This window comes from Lepidochelys olivacea, assembly GCF_965140295.1.
Source record: "Lepidochelys olivacea isolate rLepOli2 genome assembly, chromosome: 25".
Classification (NCBI taxonomy): domain Eukaryota; kingdom Metazoa; phylum Chordata; order Testudines; family Cheloniidae; genus Lepidochelys; species Lepidochelys olivacea.
The window spans coordinates 13,253,336-13,279,701 of record NC_140435.1 but is presented as its reverse complement, the minus strand read 5'-3'; the positions used below and the strand labels follow the sequence as shown (position 1 = coordinate 13,279,701).

The 26,366-nt window shown below is 46.2% G+C and overlaps 1 protein-coding gene across 1 annotated transcript; it reads left to right on the top strand.

The window, feature by feature from the left end:
• The first annotated feature begins 6,368 nt into the window (after positions 1-6,368).
• On the top strand, positions 6,369-25,710 carry GNA11 (G protein subunit alpha 11). The gene is made up of 7 exons (XM_084614451.1): positions 6,369-6,561; positions 12,891-13,075; positions 15,052-15,206; positions 16,296-16,424; positions 18,094-18,223; positions 19,054-19,207; positions 21,527-25,710. Exons 1-7 carry the CDS (start codon positions 6,426-6,428, stop codon positions 21,715-21,717), a joined length of 1,080 nt encoding a protein of 359 aa, XP_084470577.1. The 5' UTR covers positions 6,369-6,425; the 3' UTR covers positions 21,718-25,710.
• Positions 25,711-26,366: the final 656 nt, after the last annotated feature.

The following is a 26,366-nucleotide window of genomic DNA, read 5'->3' as shown; positions in this document are numbered from 1 at the left end:
GACTCGACAGACCAAGGGTGAGAGGGGAAACTGAGGCACAGAGGGGGGCACTGACTTGCTCAAGGTCAGCCAGCAGATCAGGGAACAAAGTCCGGGTCTTCAGGCTCCTTGTTCAGTGCCTTATTGACAAGACCATGCTGCATTAGGACAGCGAAAGCAAAAGAGAAAGTGGGAGGAATATAATTGCTTGAAGAATGTGTGCTTCTATTGTTTTAACAGTTTATAGTCGAGCAGGAACCATTGAAGCAGATGCCTATCAGTGAGAGACAAGCAAATGGCCCCAAGAGGACATAGGACAAGGGTAAATTTGATTCCCCCCCCTTTTCTTACCAGGGTTGGGGTGGTGGAAGTTCCTTTTGTGTTCGCTATCTCCTGAACTTCGGATTTCAGACCTGCGCATAGGAGATAATAATTTTAATCAGTCTTAGAACTTACATTGTACTTCACAACTTCAAAGCAATGTAGAAACATTAACTACATAGCCAAGTCTCCCAACACCCCTGGAGAAAAAAATATTTCCCCTGTCCCCAATTTTATAGCAGGGGGAGAATGTAATGAGATTAAGTGACTTGGCCAAGGTCACAGAGGGAGGCAGGAGTAGAACTCGGACCTTCCTGCCTCCTTGTTACGCCTTCAGCCCACGCTAAGGCCACGCAGTGAACTCTGCATTGACTTCCAACAGGCAGGTGAAGTGCACAGGTCAAAAGCCAGCTCCAGAACCTTTTAGCCACCCCCTGCCTGTGACTAGGGAGTCCTAGGGCATTTCTGCCCCGTGGAAGTGCTCCTGGCTGTAAAACCAGAACTGTGCACCAGACACTGCTTTCACCTTAACTCAGCCCACAGCACACAACAGAGACTCTAGCACCGTAGCTATGGCGGCAGAACTGCATTGCATAGACACAGCCGTTCTTCCATTTTCCAAAATGGCAGTTTCCCCTTTCTGTAGGAACAGCACCTCTCCTAACGACGGTTGCTATAGCGACGGAAGCATTCTTCCACTGACATAGCTGCGTCTACACTGGGGTGGGGTGGGTAGGTTGGCGCAGCCATGTCAGTCAAGGGGAGGGGGGCGGATTTTTCACCCCCATGACCAACATAATTACGTCAACCTAATTTTTAAATGTAGACCAAGGCGCATTCTTCGCCTCTCTGGCCCGAGGAGGTTTGAGATGATCTCCCTATGAGCGGGGAAGAGGGAACGCCGGGGACAGAGGGAATGTCTACACTGCAGATGGGAGTGAGCCTCATGCTGACTAGCATGCTAAAAACTATAGTGTGGGCACTGTGGCCTTGGGTAAGCCACCCAGGTCCAAGCCTGCCCGGCACACTGCGACCAGAGCAACTGCTTATGGGCCAACATCCACATGGCCACTTTTACCGTGGTGGCTTGAGCGGCCCTAGCATGAGTCTGTCTGCTGGGCTGAATGGTTCAGTCCCAGCTGCAGTGTGGATGTATCAAGAAAGGCTGTGGCTGCCAAGACCAACGAGGGACCGTCGGAAACGGGGAGTTATGGGAACGGCCGTTGGAAGCTGAGTCATGATAATCAGAATGGGACAGATATTAGAGGAACGGTTGCAATGAGGTGCACAATGGAACCAGCCTGTCATGGGCATGACGGTTTGAACGAGGGACTATCAACAGTTGGAACTGGGCATTTATAGAAGTGACAGCTAGGACTGGAGAGTAACAATCGGTCACTAGGGGGTAACAACTGGAGCCAGGCAGTTTGGGGCTTGGCCGTGGGAACTGGGCAGATTTCAGAGCTAGGAAGATGTTGGAGGCTAGGCCCTCGGGTAGTAATGGCTAGAACCAGGCAGTTAAGGGAATGATAATCAGCAGTGGGAAGATACTAGAATCAGACCCTTTGTGGGAGCAACAGTTGGAAAAGGGTATTTATTGCGCCTGGTTACACCAGAGAGTGACAGGAGCAGGATTTTACCCTTGGAACAGCACTCTGAATGTAAGCAAGTAGGGGAAGGACAATTAGATGATCAGCATCTGGGGGGGGGGGGGGGGGACACGACAAAAAACCAGCACAACCCACCTTGGAGGAAAGAAGCAAAGAACGGGCAGGAAAGAAAAATGAATAGGAAGCTGGATAAAGTTCAGGAGAAGAGAAATGAAAGTAAGGCAAAGAAATGACTACAGAAGGAGCAACAGAAGCGACCAAAAGATGCCTGGAGGAATGAAGGCAGAGGAAGAAAAACAGAGCAAGGAACGCCCACCCCCGAAAAGATGAGTGGGCATCTATTTCTGCCTCACCACATGGGATGCGTGACAGGTTTGAACTGTCTAATTCATTAGTTATGGGGAGAGGAAAATAGGATTAAGCAGGAATAGTCCTCTTATTAAAGTATTTATGCAAATCAATGGGGCTTGTGGGTTCCAGATGAAGTGGAATAAATGCCCAACCCTACTTACAACAGGAGAGTGTAGCTTTTAACAGTGTGTGGATCTTGTCAGGTCCTGGTCTCTCTCGTTCCCAATTAATATGTGTAGTAGGTGGGAGCTAGTGCCCAGAGAGTATCACAGAATCTATCACCCTGAGGCGCACTGTATGAGTGAAAGAGAAAAGGAAAATTTCAAGGTGAGGTGGAAAAGAAAGGAAGTGGCTTGGAAGGAAAGGATGATGTTAAAGAATGATGGAGCAGTACTAAAAGTGTGACTCGTGTGAAGAGTCCCCTGCCAGGAAGAGATAAAGAGGAGGTCAAGAATAGAGAAGAGATCAGACTAGACAGGAAGGGTCTTGAGAAAACCACGATGGGAAAATAGGGAGACTTAGAAGGGAAGGCAATTAGAGCCCAAGATCTAGGAGAGCTCGAAGATTTCTAGCCCTGGGGAGGAAGTCAAGGTTCAGGAGAGCAACAGCGAAATCAGAGATGTGGAATCAAGATGACTTTTAACCAGAAACATGCACTACTGTTTCAGATGCATTTATCAGTAACATGACCTAGTCATAAGGTGACAATCAAGACTGGCAGAGCAGGATCAGAGATTGATAAAGAGGAGCAGTAGAGTTGGGGGTCACTAGCACAGGAGTGACGTTCAAGGTTGAAAGCTACCTATGAGATGTCTCTGTGGGACAGAGAAAAGTACCAAGGACAAAGCTGTAAGGGCTCTTTAACAGGAAGAAGAGGGCATGGGGGGGAGATATCAACCCCTGAAGGAAGCATGCTGGAGGCACTGCTTCCTTGGCTGGAGCACTCCAAAAGTGCAGTGATTGTCTGAATTGGATGCTGCCCTGAGATCAAGTGGGGATAGCAGAGAGAAGGATCTGTAATCACAAGCAGGACATAGCTCAAATCTCTCCCTTAACCTCTGTCTGCCACTTCTGTAAGTTTGTGCAATGAGACAAGCTCATGCATCTCTCACCCTCATAAAGTTTGTCGCATGCTGGCACATCATGATGCAATGACAATGCCCTGACATGGTCCAACTTCGTAACATCAGTCCCAGGAGTTACAGAGGGGTACATCTGTATTGTAAAAAGAATTAATAATAATAATGATAACCAAAAAAACCTTGCAGCAGTGAGTCGCTGAGCCCAGGTCTACAGACTTGGGCTTGCAGGGCTTCTGCTAAGGCACTAAAAAAAGCCGTGTAGATGTTCCCACCCTGGCTCTGAGGCCCATCACCCCACCGGGTTTTGGAGCCCAAGTGGGAACATCCATACAGCTATTTTTAGTGCCATAGCACGAGCCAGAGCCTGTAGACCTAGACTCTGAGACTCGCTGCCGGGGGCTTGTTTTTGTTCCAGTGTAGACGTACCCTTAGCGACTTATTAACATCTTCCAAACAAGACTTGCAGGACAAGGCATCCTCCATTAAAATTGGGACAATCTTGCAAGGAGGGAAGGAAGGAAAATGGAATGGGTAGCAGTGACCCTCTCTCCTTCTGACGGATGACAGTCTCTACATTCAATGAGATAGTCTGGGGAACGGTATTCCCCAAGTCTCGTGCCTGCTTATGGTAATGCCACTGCTGTCTTTTTTCATATGCCCCAAATATGTAACTGACCCCCACCCCACCCACTTGAGTTGAATAATTTATGGAGGAGGAATGAACTACAGTATTGTATCTATATATCTAGGTTTTTATGCACCTGTATGTAATTACATTGTAAATCACTTATCTTTATGTGAAGCAGCAGGTAAACCTCAGGTGCTACCATGACACATTTTATCTCCGGTGGGGAGGGTTAGCCAGGGAGTGGGTGGATCACTCTACCAGAGCCAAGGAAGTCTCCACAACCCTCCCTGCCTTTAGGCACACATTCACCACCCAACTCCCATCCCTCCATGACAAGCCATATTTCTTAGGTCTATCAGCCTGGGACCATCGACTGGGATGGACTGAAGCAGATCTCTGAAACACACCCAACAAACGCCTCTCTCGCAGGAAGGGCAGGCTCTGAAGTCAGCCTACAAACGCATCTGCCACACGGGAGTCTAAAGGCGAGAGGCCTGGCCGTCCTGCTAACTGCTGCTATTTCTTCCCTCCCGTGGGGAAAACCATGCAGCCTTTCCATAGGAGTTCAAAATAAAGGAGCGCTCCCCTTCCTCGGCCTGGCCGGGGTCAGCACTGCTCCCACACAGCTCCCCCATTTTCCTTGGCTACTGCAAGAAGCAATTCCCCCTATGTGTCAGTCTACATTAACCCTTTCCTTCCCACAAGGGTCTGATGGTACCTCGGGGCTAGGCGCTTAGCCATCCCTCCTGCTCCCCCCCCCCATGCCCCAGTTGGTGGAAGCAAGTCCCAGCTCCCCCCCCCCGCCCCTATAATCCAGCTGGTGGAAGCAAGTCCCAGCTCCCCCCCCCGCCCCTATAATCCAGCTGGTGGAAGCAAGTCCCAGCTCCCCCCCCCCCGCCCCTATAATCCAGCTGGTGGAAGCAAGTCCCAGCTCCCCCCCCGCCCCTATAATCCAGCTGGTGGAAGCAAGTCCCAGCTCCCCCCCCCTATAATCCAGCTGGTGGAAGCAAGTCCCAGCTCCCCCCCCCCTATAATCCAGCTGGTGGAAGCAAGTCCCAGCTCCCCCCCCCCTATAATCCAGCTGGTGGAAGCAAGTCCCAGCTCCCCCCCCCCTATAATCCAGCTGGTGGAAGCAAGTCCCAGCTCCCCCCCCCTATAATCCAGCTGGTGGAAGCAAGTCCCAGCTCCCCCCCCCCTATAATCCAGCTGGTGGAAGCAAGTCCCAGCTCCCCCCCCCCTATAATCCAGCTGGTGGAAGCAAGTCCCAGCTCCCCCCCCCCTATAATCCAGCTGGTGGAAGCAAGTCCCAGCTCCCCCCCCCTATAATCCAGCTGGTGGAAGCAAGTCCCAGCTCCCCCCCCCCTATAATCCAGCTGGTGGAAGCAAGTCCCAGCTCCCCCCCCCGCCCCTATAATCCAGATGGTGGAAGCAAGTCCCAGCTCCCCCCCCGCCCCTATAATCCAGCTGGTGGAAGCAAGTCCCAGCTCCCCCCCCCTATAATCCAGCTGGTGGAAGCAGGTCCCAGCTCCCCCCCCCCCTATAATCCAGCTGGTGGAAGCAAGTCCCAGCTCCCCCCCCCTATAATCCAGCTGGTGGAAGCAAATCCCAGCTCCCCCCCCCGCCCCTATAATCCAGCTGGTGGAAGCAAATCCCAGATCCCCCCCCCGCCCCTATAATCCAGATGGTGGAAGCAAGTCCCAGCTCCCCCCCCGCCCCTATAATCCAGCTGGTGGAAGCAAGTCCCAGCTCCCCCCCCCTATAATCCAGCTGGTGGAAGCAAGTCCCAGCTCCCCCCCCCCGCCCCTATAATCCAGATGGTGGAAGCAAGTCCCAGCTCCCCCATATGCCCCAGCTGGTGGAAGCCCCCACCTTCTCTGCTCCCTTTGCCCTGCTCCACCCCACAGCCCAGCTTGGCCAGCACCCCCGAGCGGCTCAACCTCCTCCCACTCATTCCCTCACCTAGCCTCCCCCTTTCCCACAGTCCTCCACCATCCCACAATGCCCAGCGGCCCCACGCCCCGGCTCCCGAACGCGCGTCCAGCTCCCCCCTGCCCCTCCCTTCCTGCTCGGCCAACCAAACTTGCAACCTGCTCCCTCTGCGGGCCCCGCCCCCGGGCCGTTACTAGCCCCGCCCCTCCCGGCTAAGAAGCGCTTCCCATTGGTGGCGGCCGCAGTCAGTTAGGCCTTGTTTTCAGGGGCAGCGGGGTAGGCTGTGCGCGCTTGTCGCTCGCTCGGCGGGGCTGAGGGGGAAGGAGGGAGCGGGCGGTGCAGCCGGGCGGAGGGGAGCGCGCCGAGGGGTGGGAGCGGTGCTAGGCCTGGCCGGAGGGGTCCCGGGCTCGGGGGCGAGGCCGGGTCCCGGGCTGAGGAGGCCGGGCCGGGCCGGGCCGCGCGGGGGGGGGGGTCCCGGGCTGAGGAGGCCGGGCCGGGGGTCCCGGCGGCGGCGGCGGCGGAGCCATGACTCTGGAGTCCATGATGGCCTGTTGCCTGAGCGACGAGGTGAAGGAGTCGAAGCGCATCAACGCCGAGATCGAGAAGCAGCTGCGGAGGGACAAGCGCGACGCGCGCCGGGAGCTCAAGCTGCTGCTGCTGGGTGAGGAGCCCCCCCCCCCCCCGCGGCCGCCGCCCCGCGGCCCCCCCCCGCCCCGGATCCTTGCCGGGCCCCCCCCGCCCCGCCCTGGATCCCTCCCCTCCCCCCCGGATCCTTTCTGTGCCCCCCCCCCGCCCTGGATCTCTCCCCTCCCCCCCGGATCCTTTCTGTGCCCCCCCCCGCCCTGGATCTCTCCCCTCCCCCCCGGATCCTTTCTGTGCCCCCCCCCCGCCCTGGATCTCTCCCCCATCCTGCTCTGGATCCCCTCCTTCACCCCCTCCTGCCTGGATCCCCCCCGCTCTGGATCCCCCTTCATCCCCCCCCCTTTGCTCTGGATCCCCCCTCACCCACCCTGCCCTAGATCTCTTCCTTTTCTGGGTGCCCTGCTCCCCCCCCCCAGCACCCTCCCTGGTCCCCAGAGCACCTGCTCTGCTCTGGAACACCTTTTGTTCTCCCCCAGAGCACCTGCCCTGCTTTGGATCCCCTCCTCTTCTTCCCCTGTCCTCCGACCCCAGCACCTGCCCTGCTCTGGATCCCATTCTTTTCTCTCCCCCGCCCCCCATCCCCTGGATCTCCTGCCCCTTCGTCCCATCATTCCCACGCTGAATGTGGCTTTCACTCCCCTGCATCAGTTGCCTTCTTCCCCAATGATTATTGCTGTGAGCGCATCCCTTGCAGCTATATGGGCCCTCCTCTGCATGTGGTAAAGTAGGCACTCTTCGCACCAATCACATGGTTAAAAACTATGTCCCTTTTAAGCTCTACATGTATTTGTTGTTGACAATAAACATGTTTATTACACTAGTGCCTGTGGCCCAACAAAGAATGGGGTCCTATTGTGCTAGGCACGATACTAACTACTCAGTAGTAGCCATCCTTCCTTCCCCCATCTTAGAACCCACATGTTAATCTCTAGTGATGCTCTGGAGGCACATCTGTGCTGGTCAGACCCCCAACTCCGCACACCTTTTTGTACTTATCAGAGTTGACAACTGTCAGGCACTTTGCTGTTGTCCAGAAAATAACTTGTGAGGAAAAACAATATGGGAAATTTGTTTAGAAGTTACCATGCCCTTCTTTTTAATCTTCCTTATTCATTCCAGATTTGGAGTAATTTTAATAGTGAAGCTGGGGGCTGACTGGTTTATTTGTTTTCTTTCATAGTGGATTTTGTGTTAAAATTGCTTTTGACATAAGCAGAAACTTCAAAATTGATAATACTTTTAGTCTTAAAAAAATCCTTTTGAAGAACTCTTTTATAGGGGAGCTGGACCTACTGCTTTATTTGTGTTTGCGAATTTTCATTATTAAAACTGATGTAATTATATATTGTTGGCAGACTTCTGAGTCTTTCATTAACATCTCTTCATGAAGGAATCCTCTCCACCTAGTCTGGTGGTGTCTATGGTCTTCTCCCTCCGTTGTTAAATGCGGGGAACTTATCCAGCTATAGCCCCCCAGGTCCCTGGGTACCATTCTTTCCCTCCCATTCTCTCCTCTAGTAGGGCACAGAGATCTCTAAACCAACCTGGAGGGAGGGCTTGGAGAAATAAAGATAAGGCACAGTAAATCTGAAGTCAAGTGGAGTAATAAGTATGGAGCAGGATTAGCCCAGGAAAGGAAAGTAGTCAGGAGTTGCTCTAGGAGTGGGGCTCCACTGTACTAGAATAAGGACATACCTGTTCAGATACCACACTGGTGGGGTGAGAGTGTCATTTAAGTATGTAAACAAAATGTTGTCTGTGTTCATATCTCCATCAGCATACTAAGGTGTATCATAGTACTTCTGAGGTTCCTCGTGGATAGGGAATCAGTTCTTCTACATGGTTTTTGGAGAGTTGCCATCATAAGTTTTCAAAAAATAATAGATTACGGACTTCAATGTTAGCAGGAAATGTGATGCTGGGTGCAGGTAGCCCATAAGCTACTCTTAACCCATGAGGCCTATGAAAACACTAAGTTATTGCTGCTCTTTTATACATTCTGTCATGGGCCTTGTTCATCTATTGTATCTGTGATTTCAAATCAAAATGGGAAGCAGGTCTGATTAAATAAGGCTGTTTAATTTGATATGTGTACTGAACTGGCATGCCAGTCAGGGTTGTTTGAAGATGTAAGGTGGTCCAGTTCGAAATCCACATGTGGGTATGTCTGCATCAGCTTTACAAAGCTAAGCGAGGCTGGGTCTGGCCAGGAATGACTGAATAGGCATATCTAGGTTGATGCATAGTGGTGTTACTGATTGAGTAAATGATGTACTTTCTTCCTAGCCATTAATAGTACAGTATCCCAGCAGCATGTTAAAAGCATGATGGAGGTGCTGCTGTCCAGGTGAAATGTAATACCAGGTTTCTGATCATTTGTCAATTTTCTTAAGGCTGAGTCTATATTAGGGAACTTTCCTTCCCCCAAATCTAATTGGCTTTAAAAACCGTTAATGTGAACCAGTTTTAAAACTGGTTGTACCATGGTTAGAGTAAGCTCCAGGAGGTCTGAACCATTCCTTGACTCAACTAGTTTGAAAACTGATTCATTAAAAATTTAAAAAAAACAAAACCTCGAGCTGCCTGGACCCTGGCCTACAACTGGCTCCAACCTGTTTTTTAAAATCAGTTCAGCTAAACTTTTAAAAAAACTAGTGAGGATTTGTGGGGAGACATCCATAGTTTAGACAAGGCCTAAGAATAACAGCGTTAGCCCTAATAACTGCATTCTGCCTCCTTATATTCATTTTCACTTTCAATAGGATATGGTACTCTTCACTGCCTCTCCTAAACTGTTACATAGTACTAAGCAGCAGTCATGTTAGCCCCTAAAGGGGGTTGTTCTAGCGGTGGGTAAAGTTAATTTCCTGTATGTGGTTCGTAGTCCTGTGTGTGGTTCAGAATCCTTTGGTGTGTATGGTGGAGCATAAATGCAGATCATGTTAGTTAGAGAGAGGCATTTTCTTGGTTAAGAATTTTGGGGAGGGCAGGATATATTTTAAGAGAAATCATATAAACAGTAGAGTATCAATAAGAATGCAAAATAAGCAGAGGTAATTTCTTCCACACAGCTTCGCTGTCCAGTGTGGTGACAGTTGGTTTATATTGAAGCTTGAACCAGAATTACTGAGTGAAAAATAGAAATGCTGTTATGAGTTGGGCTGCTAATAAATAGTGCTATTTCAGTGCTTCAGTTACTGCCCGCCGATACTGGGCATACGTTAATCTTTTTAATGAAGAAAATGAGATTATGTTTCCTGTGTAAAGTTACTTGGGTCCCAGAATAATATGAAAGTAAGCAGTGGGTGCCATTGACCCAACACGAGTTCGTTTTCAAATGCATTTGTCATCAGCAACACTTATTATAAACTAGGTGGCTTTTATGGGTTGACTGAAGGAATGGTGAGCTCAGATTATTCCCTTATCTCAACATTGTCATATAAAGAAGGTTATTATGTCCTTATGAAGACAGGAGACTATCCTCACTGGTGGTTTCAGGGTCCCATCACAGTGATGGTGTGTATATTGTTGAGGGACCGAAGCCAAGCAGGAGGCACGTATTTAAAAATGGAAGGTCAGGGGTTGTGCATTTGATCTCTTGTGTGCTAGAATAAGTGAACCTAAGTTAGTGATCTGGTGCTGAAGTTTGTATTACAGTTGCATCATCAAAGTGCTTTGAGGTGCCTCAACTCTTTGTTGGTTACTGTGGTAAAAGCACGAGGAAGTGTTCTCACCACAGTGTACTCAACCGCAAAGATTTCACTTTCTGATTTTTTTTTTTTTTTCTCTTTGTGGTATAACTTTTTAGAGGAGACCAAGATAGCTAGTTAGTGGCAGTAACAACATTTGTTTTATTTATTGATGCATCTGAAGTGGGTTTTTTTACTCACAAAAGCTTATACCCAAATAAATATGTTAGTCTTTAAGGTGCTACCGGACTCCTTAATGTTTATTTTAATGTTCAGTAAACTGAGACATTAAAAATTCTGCTAGGCTCTTTAGTCTTTTCTTGCTCTTTCTGGTTTGGTGTTTGGTTTTGGGTTTTTTTCTGCTTGGGTATTTGTTTATTGCCCTGCAGTATAGACATAGGAACTTCAGAATCTACTCAAAGGGACTAATTATGTGCATTTGTGATAAATTAGCCTCTGTCTTAATACATAGAACCCCCCTGATTTCTAGTTGGAGATCTGATTGTTCACGTTGCTGAAGCCAGGCATTTTCCATAGATTGTGTCCCTGAATCTGGAGAGTTGAAGGATTTGTCACCTTCCTAATATTTCTCAAGATGAGCATGCATCTGGGTTCGTTATCCGGGTAGTCTGTAATACATGGGCCAATATAATCAGCAAAGCTCCATATTGAGTCAGCTTTTAGTTAAATGCACATCAACTGCAAATCTGGGGAAACTTCCACAAGAGCATTCTGTAGAATGATTGAACATATTTCTGGAGAATGGACAATGTACAGTTGAGCTATTGCTCTGTGAAGGAATTAGCTGCAGACTGTGTAAGGTGGCTATGGGGGGACGGTCTGTGGAAGGCATATATGGTTGATCCTTATAGCTGATCAGTAGCCATATAAATGAATACATACAGAAGAGGGCGCTGGACAAAACCCATTATCCCCCAAGGCTAGTTGGGTCTTGATTGTGGCAGGGCTGTGTGAAGCCTTTCTTTGCCAACCTTTCTCCCTCACACTTACCCTGCAAGATAAGAAAGTTTTCACGTTGTCCCTTTCCTGCTTTTTATTTTCATCATTGGACTGTCACCTGATGTAGCTTCCATCTTCCTAAGCCCCTAATGGCAGGAATGTTGATCTGCCCACCTGACTGCAGGTACAGAATGCAGGCTTGGTAAGAGTTGGGGATGTACGAAACATCCAACCAGTGCAACTCTACCTTGCCTTCCCAAACTGGTATTAAACCAGTGTCGTGAGGGAGGCTTGTACCATGTGATGAGTGGTGTGTGGTCTGCATTGTACTTGCAGCGCTGCCTTTTTGGATTTGGAGCACATTCTTGCCATCCCTTTTCTTTTATTGGAGATGTTAGCGGTTAGTGCTTGGCGGTGTTGAAGCAACACTCACGTGACATCTAGCTGATTTTAAAGTCTGTAGTTTAAGGTATTGCACGTACAACAGAGTCTTCACTGTTGCTGTGCAAGAGACTCACACAAACGGGGGAGACTGACTAGGCCAAGTACTGTTGAATGCCACAGTGTAACAAACAGAAGAAACAAGGAAGACTCTCAGATCTGTGGGTTAAAGTAAACTTCAGTATTACTTGGAACAGTAGTCGGTAAAAGCTTTTAGGCAAAAGAGTAACTTTTCCTAAAACTTTAGGAGTCCTCTTGCCAAAATTAACATAAGCCACCTATCTGCTTGATACCAGTTGTGTCCCTCTTACTTAGCCCCTAACTGATAAAGGATGACTTTGTTCATTTCAGCAGGGATAGAGATTTAGTTCTGATCTTGCTGCATCTCAGGGGGGTCTGGACTTCTTATTTACCAATTCCTGCTGTTTGGCCTGCTGGTCTCTGTATGTGTTTTTAACTCTGCTTGGCAGTAGAGATTTGAGATTTCCTTTCCTCGTCCCCTTCACAAGTTGTTTCTCATCCAAACTTCTTAAAATAATCCAGAAAGGATTACCACTTCACGTGGTGGTGGTGATTGTTTTTTTTTTTTTTTTTTTAAATATTTCACTATCAGATGGTGGTTTCAGGCCACTGAGAAGAAAAATGTATGGTGAAGGTAGTTTTTTGATCCCTTCTTCCTTTCAGAGCTGCTCTTTCTAATATATTGAGTTCATATCTAGTAAGGAGGTGTCTAGATTGGGTTGGGAAAGAGTGATTGTACTAAAATAATGAGAATTCTACTGGAGCTTTCATGATCTAACAGCCTTCCCCCACGCCCATTGGCATCCCAGTTTGTATAATGTACTAATTTAGGAATATATCAGGGAGTTTAGCTGAAGCTGTGATTATAGGATCAAGCTGGATTGTATGGGAATAGGTCAGGTGTGCCGGACGGACAGGGCTTTTTGAGGCAGGATGTGTGAGAGTGTCTGTAATGTAAGATTTGGTGTGTGTACCAGAATTGCTTTTAGCCTGTCAAAAAGAACAAGTGCTCTTTCTATCATGCTCAGTTAGGCTTATAGTTGACATTGGATGGGCCCACCAGGGCCACTATATAGACTTTCAAAAAGGAACTGGAGAAGTAATAATCAATGGAGTAGATCCGCTTGGGTCCATTAATAGGTGCAGTGGAGTAGGATGCATTAATAGCTTCACTCCCTCTGTACCACACCTCATTTGTGATCTCTGTTGACTTTTCCTTTCGTTTCTTCATTTGCAGGCACTGGGGAAAGCGGGAAGAGCACATTTATCAAACAGATGAGGATAATTCATGGCTCAGGCTACTCTGAAGAGGACAAAAGGGGCTTCACCAAGCTGGTGTACCAAAACATCTTCACTGCCATGCAGTCCATGATCAGGGCCATGGAGACCCTGAAGATTCTATACAAGTACGAACAGAATAAGGTGAGCCAAAGTGCAGAGCTCCATCAAGCCATCGTTTCGTCGCTTGGTGGATTTGCTTCACCAGTTCATGTTTGTCTGAGGGTTTTTTTAGGGCACGGCTGTAGGTTCGTGCCCTGTATTTGTGCTGCCTTTTGTACTATATCTGCTACCTGTTCAAACTTCCTGGTAGTTGGCCCCGTATGGCAGTTGTATCCCTCACTGCTTCTGTGGTACTATGCTGCTCTGTGCCTTTATTAATAGGGTGTCAACAGGGAGTATAACAGTGTTCATTTGGCTAGACGTGTGTGTTGTCCCACATAAAAATTTCGAGGGGTGCGAACTGATCTGCACCCACCTCAGAAAGACCAAAGCATTTTGAGTGTGCCGGGCCTTCCTCTGCATGACCGGTGTCATTACAGAGCGCCAGAAGGTGCATAAGGGAGCTGCTGAGAGCCCAGAAGATTGCACGATTAGAGTGACACCTACTAACAGCGGCAGATGGAGATCTGTCAGTTTTCCTTTTATTAACCTTTCTTTAAGGATTTGTAACTCAACTCAAAAATTTATTCTGGGATGAAGCTTGGTTTACAAGATTTTGTAAACTTTTGGGCTAAATGTGTTTTAAATTAGTTCAGCTGGCTTTAAGGTGTATGAATGCAGATGCCTTTAAGTGTGTGAGTGTCAAGAACTTAGATGTTCACATGCTCTGCTGTCACAACACTTAGTGGATTTATTTTTCAAAATGAAACTGTGTGAAGGTTATACCAGGCTTATTGTATGTTGCTGTATTTTAACTTTTTTAATAGCCACATAGGGACTGGGAGGCCCGAGGAGATTAGTAATAGGGTGTGGCACCTTTCTTCTCTAGATCATTGGTCCAAATTGAGGCCCAAGTCAGTCTAGACTTGAAGATATCACTACTGAGTAGTAAATGGAAAAAGTCGAAGGGCTCAGATGAGTTCTTAATGACCAGGTATCCACATCATAGCTGCCTCTAACCTGGCCCTCTTATTAGCATTCTCAACAGAGAGGCCAAGGATTGAATGGTTCTTGAAGGCTGAACTCCCCTTTGGCCTTTAGAGAGAGTCTATCTGGGTCCATGCTGAAGCATGGGCATGGTATGAGGATGCTTGCATTACCCGTGTTTTCTCTGGGGTGTGGTTAAAGGACTCTGGGGCTATAATCTGTCACCTTCCACAAATGCTTAATGTACATAGAAAAGCAAACTAGATTAAAGTCTCTCTCTGAAGACAAGTATAGTGAGGGTGAACAGACATTGCTTCTCATTGCATCCAGAAAACCCTTAGGAATTGCAGTATTGGTGTGTAGTAGTTATATTACATGCTGCAGTGATGATTTCAGTCCTGCTGCAGTGATGATTTCAGTCCTGCTGCACTTTGTGATGTCAGTTTTGTTCTGATTATCTTTTTCCTCCTCCATGAAAGAAGAGGTCTTGATTATAACGGACTGCAGTAAGGTCTCCCACACTCTTAAAATATAGGCTAAAATCAATTAAAGCTTTAAAATGAAACACGAGACAGCTATGTTCTAGTAATAAAACTGACTGCACTCCCCCGTCAGGCAGTCCGGGACTCCACACTCTGAGATCTGTGCTTGGGTTTTGGTATTTTCTAAACAGTAGGTGACTTATGCTCCAGCACAACTTGTTAAGTTAAGTTCAGAGAATCGGTTGCCATTTCTGTTTAAATCATTTCTGTTAAGGATCACGTGATGCTTCCAGGAGCTTTCACAGATGTGCCTGCTACTGAGAATATAAAATAGTTGTTTTTCCTTTTTCAATTTGTACTTAGATCTTCTGTTGGATATCTAAGTACAAATTGAACAGATAATTTTTAGATGTCTAGTCTGCCCATTACTGTCCTGTTGCAGCTGATGTAAGCAGCTTGACCAGCATTCAAGATAAAGCATTCCTGGAGCCCTTGCAAGAGGATCTAGGTTTAATGTATGCTCACTTGCCTTTCACCTTCTATCCTCAGACCAATGCACTGCTGATTCGGGAAGTAGACGTAGAAAAAGTCTCAACCTTTGAGCAGCCATATGTAAGTGCAATTAAAACCTTGTGGACTGACCCTGGAATCCAAGAGTGTTATGACAGGAGGCGAGAATATCAGCTCTCCGACTCAGCTAAGTAGTAAGTACATAAGCACTCTGGCACGCTGCTGGATATCAGGGCCATGTTGGCTAAACAAAAGCTTCCTAAAACTTAGCTGATGTCTACAGATGCCTGAATATGGTTCACACTGCAAACTGGCCCTGCTGTCTTTTAGTTTTTGTAGACTATCCTCTTTCTTCCTATTACTTCACCCCATGATATAGGTATATCTATCTGCTAATGATTTAGTCTGGTGGGGTAGTCTAGGAAATGTGGGTGTATGCTTCTGAGTTTGAACTGTAAGCATATGCCTCCCTGCCTTTTCAGTAACTCTGGTTCCAAATAACTGTTGTCACCTTGCTTTTTTGATTCTGGTTTTTGTGGCTTCAGTTGTTCGACACAAAGAGCTCTGGCGGGAGATGGGATCAGGGGATGGGATGGGATAAGTGTGTTTGTTTTTTTGTTTTTTTTTTAAGTACTGGAATGTCTGGAAGATCCATACACTCTTGTAACACCACCAGCCATTTCCCACAATTTCTGTTGGGTGATAAATGGAGCTGTTCACACCTCGGTCCCAGGATGTACAGATGGCTATGCAGTGCCCACCCAGACCATCTCTGTACCCTGTTCCTGGTTCCTACACAGCAGAAATGCCACTTTCCCCTGTTGACTTAGCCTTACGGAGCTACGGTTGAGGGGGATCAGGATTTGACATTTGGAGCTGTTGCAGAATATCTGAGTGCATAGAGACTCTGGAAGATGGCATTGTGTTGGGTCATACAGATTTTTTTTTTATAACCAGAAGGGTGTGAGGTGTGACACATGGCAGTTACTACATCAGAAGGGATTCTGGGGAATTGATAGACAGTCATGAAATTTACATGTGGAGAAACCTATTAGGTCTCCTTGGGATTCAGTGAAAGGTTGTTCCCTGAAGTATGTTTTCCAGTACTTGGTCCTGTCCCATTTTAAATGATCCTAGTGATGCTTCAAGCAGTCAGATTTCTTTTGGTCTCCTTAACGTGTGGGGGAGAAAGGAACATATGGCTATAATGTGTTGAAACCCCCATGAGTGTGACCTACAGTCTAAGGTGCTTTTTTTTTCCCCCCTTCATATGCCTCTCACAGCTACCTTAGTGACGTGGATCGAATCGCAACTCCAGGATATCTACCAACCCAGCAAGATGTGCTACGGGTTAGAGTTCCTACAACCGGAATAATAGAATACCCCTTCGACCTAGAGAATATTATCTTCAGGTACTGACGCTGTAGCCCATGCTATAACTGTTCTCTCAAGTGGGACTGAACTGGGGGAGGACTACTCTTGGCTTTTTTAAACTACTGATCAAGAGTACCCATGTTCTTAGGTAGGGAGGACTTTAGCGTGCGTTTGGGAAATGGGCGGGGGGGAGATTTATTGTGATTTTTAAGTTGATTAAGGGCATCTGAGTGAGAGGAGTTGAAACCAATAGCTTCTGGGAATTGAGGAGGGTGTTGGTTAAATGGCATAGTTTGGAACTATACTTGCTGATTCTATCTAGAGAGCCTGAGGTGGATGTACAGCTGGAATTGTTAACACATCACAGGAGGAGCAACATGCTGGCACCTGATGAGTACATAACAGCTCACCAGCCCATTGGACAAACTGTTGGTAGCTTAATCCAGCAAGAGAAAAACTAAGCCCTCTTCTGGCAACACTGGTTTGAAACATAACTCCTGGCAAGAAATTCTTCTATCTTCATGCAGTGTTTAGGTTCTTTGATCCACGTGTCTTTAACTCTAATGAGAGATCCTGCTTTCTCTGTACTGATTCCTTTGTGTATTCTCCAGTGTGTCTTCCGAAGGTGCTCTCCTATGAATAGCTTGTGCCATCAGGATTTGACTCACTTCTGCATCATATGTGTATCTATAGGTTTAACTGTGCCTTTATACGATCTCCAAATATCATGCCTCTCTATGTACTGTTTAACATATTTGCTACTTTGTAACAGGCATTCTCCTTTATTCTATCTAAATACTTATCTGGTCCATGCTGTCATAACATGTAATGTTCTAGGAGGGGGAAGAGTGAACATGTGGTAGAAAAAGGGACTAGAAACCTGGACTTGGGGTTCAGTTCTTAGCTTTGCTGCAGTGCAAGTCACCACCTCTGATTTGTTGTTCCCCATCTGTGAAATGGGAATAACGCTCCACTGAGATATAGGCACTGGACTGGACTTAGGTGGCTTTGTTTTATAATTTTTTTTGGAGATCCGTTTATAAAAGATGCAATAGAAGTGAGATGCAGGTGAAATATAGTGGTTCAAATTACGGACCCAGTATCCTGATGGCTTTTCTTAGGCATATGGTGTGAATGTGTGGTTGACTGGGTTTCATGCTTTGCCTGTGGATTAGCATAACTCCATTCAGCATAATGTCCTGGGGAAAGCCCAATAGCCAAAGGAAGTCCTTAACCTCAAACTTTCTCTCACAATCAGAAGTTTTAATATAAAGCCTTAATATCAAAATGTAAATAGCTTTGGCATTTGGTAGAACAGGATTCAAATGGATTTGCCATAGTTTCTTTTCAGTCTCCATAGTTCAGGGTGATGGATGAGCCTGGTTCCAGACGCTCTGCTTAGTGAACGAGGCCAGGATGCAAACAGGAATGAGGATGCTTGTATTTGCGGTCAGTCTCCCAAGAAAAAGAAATGGGTCAAACGTGGAGGTGGCTGTGGAATTAGCATTCCGAGAACTTCCTGTTACGCTGTCTGAGCACAACTGCTCGTAGAGGACATGTTACTGTATCATGATGCCTGCTTCACTTTGGAGGGAGAAAGTTGTTTCTCCCATTCATATCCTAGTGCTTTGGGTGCAGGCGAAGAAGCTCTTATTGATCCTTGACAGCCTATTGCTTTGATAGATTGTATGTCTTTCTCTTCCTTAGAATGGTGGATGTTGGGGGTCAGAGGTCAGAACGAAGGAAGTGGATCCATTGCTTTGAAAATGTGACCTCCATCATGTTTTTAGTAGCCCTTAGTGAATATGACCAAGTTCTAGTGGAATCTGATAATGAGGTAAGCCTGAGCAAGAGTAGGCCCTAATGATGAGGGGAAAGTGGGGAGGGTCGTTCTGATTTTCTTGGAGGTTGGTACTGAATTGCTTGGTGCCAAGAGAACTGGAACTTGAATTAGTAGTAACTTGTTTTTGGCCTTCAGCTTTTCCCACTACAAAGAGAGAACCTGGGGCTAAATGGGTCATGACACTTCTGGAAACAGGGTACAAGATAGATTTGAAATGCACAGTGCACTCAAATTCTACAGAAATATTCTCATGTCAGTGGGTGTCCCACATCTTAGGTTCTCTGCGACCCTGATGAAAAGCCCTCAAGCTCTTGCACATGTTCCTTTTTTCTCTCCCATCTTAAATTTCCCACCCTAGATACCTTGTATCATTGCAACTATCTTGCCAAATAATGGCTAATCTCTTTGCCTACATCATTATAGTGCCTTGAACAGCTGGAAGAGCATCTGTTAAGCAGCAGCAGGCACTCCTTCTCATGAACCAACACATACCTTTGTTGGGAACAAATCTTCATAACCAGAAGTTGATCCCAGATCGATCACATGGTAATGAAAAGCATAAAATGACTTGGGCAAATAAGATGGCACATTGGCAAGTAATTAAAACCAGCCAAATTAAATTCAAGTCAGTCACAGATGTTGCACTTGTTTCCTACGTACACACTCCACTGGACCAAAACTGAAATGGGACAAAGGTGTTCAATACAGGACATCTGAGATATCTGGGGTGATGTGGATGAGTTCATGTGTCTAGGATTAGAGATGGCCAGGTTTTCACAAATGAGGGTTTTTGGTGTGTTGATGTGGTTTATTTCTTGCATCAGAACCGGATGGAAGAGAGTAAAGCCCTTTTTCGGACCATTATCACCTACCCATGGTTTCAGAATTCTTCTGTTATCCTCTTCCTCAACAAGAAAGATTTGTTGGAAGACAAGATCTTGTACTCCCACCTTGTTGACTATTTTCCAGAGTTTGATGGTAAGTGATTTTTAAAGAGGCTCTTTCAAACTAGAATGAACCTTTTAAATAAGGGGAGGGGGGAGAAACCATCAACAAAAAACCTGTGAGATTTTTAATTAGGTATTTAATTCATATGTGAGTGGGCTTCTGTTTGCTGCTTTCTTCTGTTTGATTTACAGTGAAATCTTGATGCTATAAAATGAGTATGTTACAGATTCAGCGCTGAATTTGTTGTAGGATCGAGTGGCGTTGGGAGGAGACAGACCTTTCATTGGGTAGAAATACTTTTCATAAAGAGCAAAAGTGGCGAGTAAATTTGACTATCTTGATCTTCATGTAACTTGTGGATTCTGACTGAAAAAACAGCTGCAAACTTTTCATAGATCAACAATTAAAGCTGCCACCAAGTGTCACCAGAAACGCTGCTTCCCGTAGATCTGTGCATGGATCTCAGTTGAGCTACGATTATTTTGATTTCAGAGTATTAATTTGCATACCTGAAATATACATACAGGTGTACAACTTACTTCTAGACATGCAAGAATTTAGTGGTAGGACAGATGGAAAACACCAATTAGACCATCAAACCCCTTCTGCCAGAGCAGGGTGTAGCCCCTTCACATAGGCTAATTTATGGACTGGTCAAATCATCCAAGTCTTTTTTGATGTTGGTGTTGAAAAGCTTCAGGCAGGGTAAAATCCCTGTCAGTCTGCTATTCTCAATTTTGGATGATGTAGGGAAGCTCCCATTTGGGGTTAAGCTCTTCAGCATAAACAGTGTTTTCTGTAATCTCTGATCTGCAGATCAGTCTCCCGCTAAATTGGATGATACCAAATCTGTATGGGATTGAAGGTATATGGGAGACAGGAGAATAAGGTCAGACAAGCTTTTTTTCCTAAGCCCTCTCCTCCCAACTCTTAGCCCTTGGAGGCAGCTGAAAACTGCTGTCAGGATAAAGGGAGAGCCACCTTTTTTTTTTTTGTTTTTTTTTTTTTTTGCCATAGTTCACTGGCGGCAGTTGGAGAATCCCCTTTCCCCCAAAGAAATTTCTATCTGTTCCGTCTTCCAAGCAAGCTGCTTGCCTCATTATGGGCTTGTAACTAAACAGGTCCTAATTAGTCTTCTTTCCAGCCCTGGAGTCTCCTGCCCCCTGGTGTCAGAAAGTACAGACCTCTCTGAAGTCTTTACTTGTGGTAAATGTAGAGCAGGGGTTCTCAAACTGGGCGTCAGGACCCCTCGGGGGGGGGGTCACGAGATTATTACATGGGGGGGGGGTCATGAGCTGTCAGCCTCCACCCTAAACCCCACTTTGCCTCCAGCATTTATAAGGTGTTAAATATATAAAAGTTTTTAATTTATAAGGGGGGGGGGTCACACTCAGAGGCTTGCTACGTGAAAGGGGTCACCAGTACAAAAGTTTGAGAGCCACTGTCTTCAAGGTTCTCACACTAGTCTGGAGATCATTGGTGGTCCATGGTGAATTCATTGGTCACATGGTGCTGGCTTATCTTCAGCTGCTAAATCACAGTAGAAGGTAGCAGAAAAGTATGTGAAATGCTTTCCGAATATTACTTTTCCATATAAGCAATTGCTGTAGCTGCCAAAGGATGATGTGTGATTGCGAATGGGATGTGGTCGATGATACTCTCTCAAGGTGTGGTCCATGCTATGGAAACAATATGTGAATACCAAGCACTTCAAATAGACGATAGAGCATCACCAGGTGTCTGTCTAAGGAGCTGCTAGTGGCATAAAGTGAACACTGACTGCAGCTCGTAGCTCTATAAACTGGCTGGTCAGATTGGAAACGCTACAGTTGGTTGTCTTAGGGGTGTTTCTTACTTCAAATCTGATTTTGTTCGGCATGCAGAAATAATGGGAACTAGATTTTGAGCTTCAGGGCACGAGGTGATTACTACGGGGTCAGGAAGAAATCTACAGTCCAAGGTCTGCATTATTTTACAGTTGACTAGATATGTTACAGGAGGATGAGATTCATTTACATGCCATTTCAGGATGCTGGTCCAGATGGCCTGTTCTTCTGGGAGGCTGTGTCAAATTCTGTGTTTCATAGAGCACAGAGTCAGAGCTTGTTGGAGCTTGGTATTCTCAAGCTTAAAAAGCACCTACTAGGTTTTGACCAGTTAGTATTAGGCATAAGATGTTCCGGATTCCTTGACCAAGGGGGCTAAATTTTTTCTTTCTGCCTTTGGTCACATAACCTCCTACCCTTCGGGTGAGGGGGAGAGAGAGAAAGCAAACTAGCAATTCTGGGGTTTCAAACCAGGTAATGGACTGTACGCAGTGCTGTTTACTGTTGCCTTTGTTTGCTGCAGGCCCGCAGAGGGATGCTCAGGCAGCCCGGGAGTTCATCCTCAAGATGTTTGTGGATTTAAACCCAGACAGCGACAAAATCATCTACTCTCACTTCACATGTGCCACAGACACGGAAAACATCCGTTTTGTCTTTGCTGCCGTCAAGGACACCATCCTACAGCTCAACCTGAAGGAGTACAACCTGGTCTGACCTGCTCTGCCCCTCGCCCCCGTGGAGGCCTCCTTGTGAAGAAAAGACAAAAAAAGAAAAATTTAAAAATTACAGGAAAAAAAATCTTAATTTTTAATGATGTAATGATTGCAAATTGTCTGATCTGTGGAGTGGCGAATTTGCTCAGTGTTATCCTGGAGTCTCATGTCTCTGTCCACAGAGTAGTTGATTTCATATTTTTAACAAATTGCTTTTATTTCACAGTTAACGGGGGGGATACACCTCACTCTTCGGCACCTTGTTCACCTCTTAATTTTTGCCTACAGCCCAGGCAGCCTCATCTTGGGCTTTACTTTGTCACTTAGCCGCTTTTATTTTCCTCTTCATTCCCGTGGTATATATATAGAGATCTATAACTTTTCCGGCCAAGATTGTAAATTCACTGGACTGTGGGAGTGTGGAATGCTACTGGTTCCTTTGCCTTGTGCCATAGGGTGCCTCTGGTGTAATTGTTAATCCTGCTTGCTTTTTGTTCCCACTCTGCCCTCCCCAAGGACACACCCCATGGTTCACTGTGATGAAATGTTGGGGAGGAACGATTGCTCTCCATCTATAGCAAAAAACCCACAACAACAAAAAAGCCATCACTTTCCCATTCTTTGTACGGTTTAGTCTGGGTTACTTTTTTTTCGTATCCATTATAAAAGGTATGGAGACTGTGATGATTTTTTTTTTTTTTTAAATTATTGATGTTCTATACATGGTTTGCTACATATTGCTGTATTTTGTTCATGGACTTTAAATGATGGGAGCTCTTGGAGCAATAGCTGCTGAGCCTGGGGAGAAGTGCCTGGCTGTATTATTATTTTTAAAAGTAGGCTCAATGTATGGAAAGAAACTTTCACTCCGAGTGGAGTGTACGGCACCAAGAGAGCGACTTCTCTATGCCGTGAAGATCAGAAGCTCACAGAGTAATTTTGTGGCATTTAAGCACCAAATTTTGCCGGATTGAAGACCTGAGGGGTCACATGCCATGCCTCTGGTTCTCTTGCATGCTGTGAACAGCAAGGAAGCCCTCATCATGTTTTGTGCCAGCTGTGTGCATTTGTAAGAGTGCTTCATTCCTGCCTGGCTCGCAGATTGCCTAGAAAGGACCAGAGTTGGGTGACATGGACTCTGGGGTGTGAGGAGGATTCTTACTGCTTGAAAAGGTTGTGAAAAGTTTTAGGAGGGGTTGGGGAGTTCTATTACTGTTTTTCCTGTCCGTGCTCTCCCTGAGACAGATGCTGCCATGGTTTTTCTTTAGAGAAGCATGGATTCTCTTTGGAGCACTTGCACAGATATTTGCTCCAGAGGTGCAGGGTGCCTGATAATTGAGAGTACAGCAGTCACTTAGAGTGTGTTGCTGAAGTGAGACTCCTGCAGTGGGATGGACAGCAGGCTAGTACAGGGGAAGGCAGCTGGGTTTGTTGATACAGGTGTTATTCCGAATGGATTCTAGGTGCCATATTGAATTCCACTCAGCTGAGAACTTCAAGCCCGTCTATCTCGTTTTATAGGCTTCCAGAACCTCAGGTGAGTGAGCAAACCAAAGCTCTGCTGCCTCCTGTATCTGCCTAGAGGAAGACTGCAATGGCAAAGCAAGCAGTGAGAAAGAAGCAGTGGCATCTGGACATATGTGAAATACGGGCAACACTAATGGTTCTATTACAATTCCAACAAGTAGCATTGGGTCCAAATTCTCTGGATAAACCAGACATGGCTTCAGTTGCATGTAGACTGCTGTTGGTTGCTTAAGGCTAACAAAGGCCCCAATCTCCCAACTGCACGGTTCTCATTTGTAGACTGAGCACTACATCGGTGTTTTGCACAAAATGTAATGAGATCAAACTGCCCCAGATGCCTTTGACGTGTAACACTAAATCTGGAGCTCACATTACTTTGCAGTCGTTCTGTTTTAGGGCTCCCTCGTGTTTTCCAGAATAGGAGAGGGAAGACTGCTGTATTTCACAGAGCACTACAGAAGAAAGAAAGCTCTTGGAGGAGATGCCTGGCCATATCAGAGAGCTGGTGTTGGAATAATAGCCTTGGGACCAACAAGTAGAGAACCCGGGTCTGGCTGAGAGTAGGGCAGCAACTGCTCGTAGAATCACTACATTCCTGATCCTGCCTAATGTTTAGGAGAAACAAGGGAGGGATTCTCTTGTATGCCAGACAGCTTTGCACCAATTTTACTGTGTTTTTGTCTGTCTTTATGCCAAAATGATCCTTTTTGTCAAAAGTGTTCTATGAAGAGGATTTTCTAATTGTCTTGGGTCTATTCTAAATGCCATTCTTCTGGAACATACAGTGTGCCAGTCCTCCTGCTTCCCTGATCTTGTGAGTGGTTTGCACTGCATCCAATTGCTGTCAGTGGACCTGGCGCTAAGAGATTCAGATTCTTGAAACAAATGTCCCAGAGGTTCCTTTCCAAGGTTAATGATGGTGGCACTTCCCACTTGAATCTGTGTGGGTATCATCCCTCTACCTGCCAAGCGAAGAGATGTTGACCTGGCACAGAAGGAAGGATCTTGTGTCATTCGTTGTGTGGAACAGAGTGAATTTGTCTATCTGTGATTTCTGGAAGGATTTTGGGCTTTAGAAAGATTGGAACACATGCTGTTTACCCTCCTGGTCCATTGTTTGGCATAGCTATTGGCATGGTCACCAGTTGGGCTTGAGGGTAATTGGGTGGGGATATCACATGTCAGGGCTGTCCCACAACTTGTTTTTGAAGTCTCATCTGACCTAGAGAAGGAACAGGTCAGAGTTGTGCACAAAATCCAAAGGTGTCTGTGGGTTGTAGCATAGAAGAGAAGGCAGTGGAATTAGCCAGCCCTGCGTGGTGAGAGATGTCCTGTCTGCCTTCATCTTAGATCGTGAAGCATTCTTGCAGAACCAGCCTCTGCTCTGCATCTCTGGGGGCAGACCCCACAACAGATGCCTGCTGTAGTAAAAGTGCCAAATCAAAAACCAAACTTGCCGATTTCATCCTCTTCGGTGATAGGGCTGGTAATGAGCAAGGGATTGAAGCTCAAGACAGAAGTCTGTTGAGATTCATGTGTAAGAATCCCAAATCTTAGGCTGAGGAAACAGCCTCTTGGCCAAGCTCAATTCATAGTGCACTTTCTTTTGTCCTGAAGAAATAGGCCTACTCCAAGTCATCCTAAACTTTACAGTGGAGAGACCCATGGGGGAAGGAGGTGGGGAGAAGATCGTCCTGATTTTCCTTCCATTGGCGGCCCATTTCCTTGCATCATTCCACAAGGATCAATCATATGGTGAGCAACTGCCCCTCCCTGTTCCAGCCCTACTGCCTGTTTCCCTTTCTCCTGGAATCGGATTCTTTGGTCTGCTGTTGTTGCTTCCTAGTGATGTTGGCATTTCCTTCAGCTATGGGGTTTTTTTTCCTCACGTGTTTTATTACTTGGTAATTTTTTTAAAATGTACTTTCGGAGTGTGCTGACCATCGTATTGTACTATACAAACCCAGGTTGTTCGAGTCCAGCAGAGGTAAAGTCTGTAATGCAGCACCCAGTTTTAAAAGTATGGTTTGTGCCAATGCCCCTTCTTTAGTAGTGCCAGAGACTCTTTACAAGTGCCAATGTGGTGGAAATTATTTGGTTATACTTGTATATTATAGGATCCTGATTTAAACAATTTAAACATCCTATTTAAAAAGATACTATATAAAATGCTGTTTTTAAACCTTGTCATTTGAAATGCATGTATTGTTGTGCGTGTTGGGGTGGGGGGGAGGGAAGGGGGGAGGGGAAAGGAGTTTCTGAATAAGCTGCCCAGTGCCAGGGTCCATTCAGGCTCCAGACTCTTTTCCAGTCTAGGAGTGTGACCATTTCTTGGAACAGTCCTACTCTGGCTCCTGGGCGCTGACCCTTATTACAGAAATACCTGATGGAAATTTGATTTTCATATCTTTCTCCTGAAATAAATTCTCTGTTTGAAATTGGAATAAATTTTGTTCCTAAAACCGGTTCTGGTGATGTGGTGTTTGTTTGCTACTCTCCTTCACCTCCCACCCCCAGCTGGCTAAGTAACTTCTCCAGCAGGTTGGAGCTGCCTCTTATGGATGAAGGAGCCTCTTGAATGTTCTGACTTTCTGTAGCACATTTTCTCTGTGGGAAAGAGGGAGTTACCTGTATTCCTGGATTTTCGTAATCTTGAGTAAGGGCTGGTCTCCACTGAAACCTTACATCGGTTTAGCTACATCTGTCAGGGGTGTGAAAAATCCACCCTTCCCGAGAGATGTAGTCATGCCAACCTAATCCCCAGTATAGACCACGTTCGTTGACAGAAGAATTGTACAGGTGAAGCTCTCAGACTACAAGGCCTGGCATGCACTGCTCCATTGTGAACTGGTTGCTCATATAAACATGGAGTGTTGTGTGCTAGGATCTGTAATTTCATGGCTGCTTATTAACTGAGGAAGAGTGGTCATGGCAAGACAATTGTTGTATGTTTAGCCCACCTTTATGTTCTTGTCTGGTGTGTTGAGCGCTAAATGTTCTATGCATGTTGAGTGAAATGCATGTCCCAGAGTTCCCTGTCTGGGTCATGCGCTGCCTTTTTGCAGCTGGATGACAATCCACTAAATATAAACCAAACGTGGTGGATTGATTTCTTGCTACTTG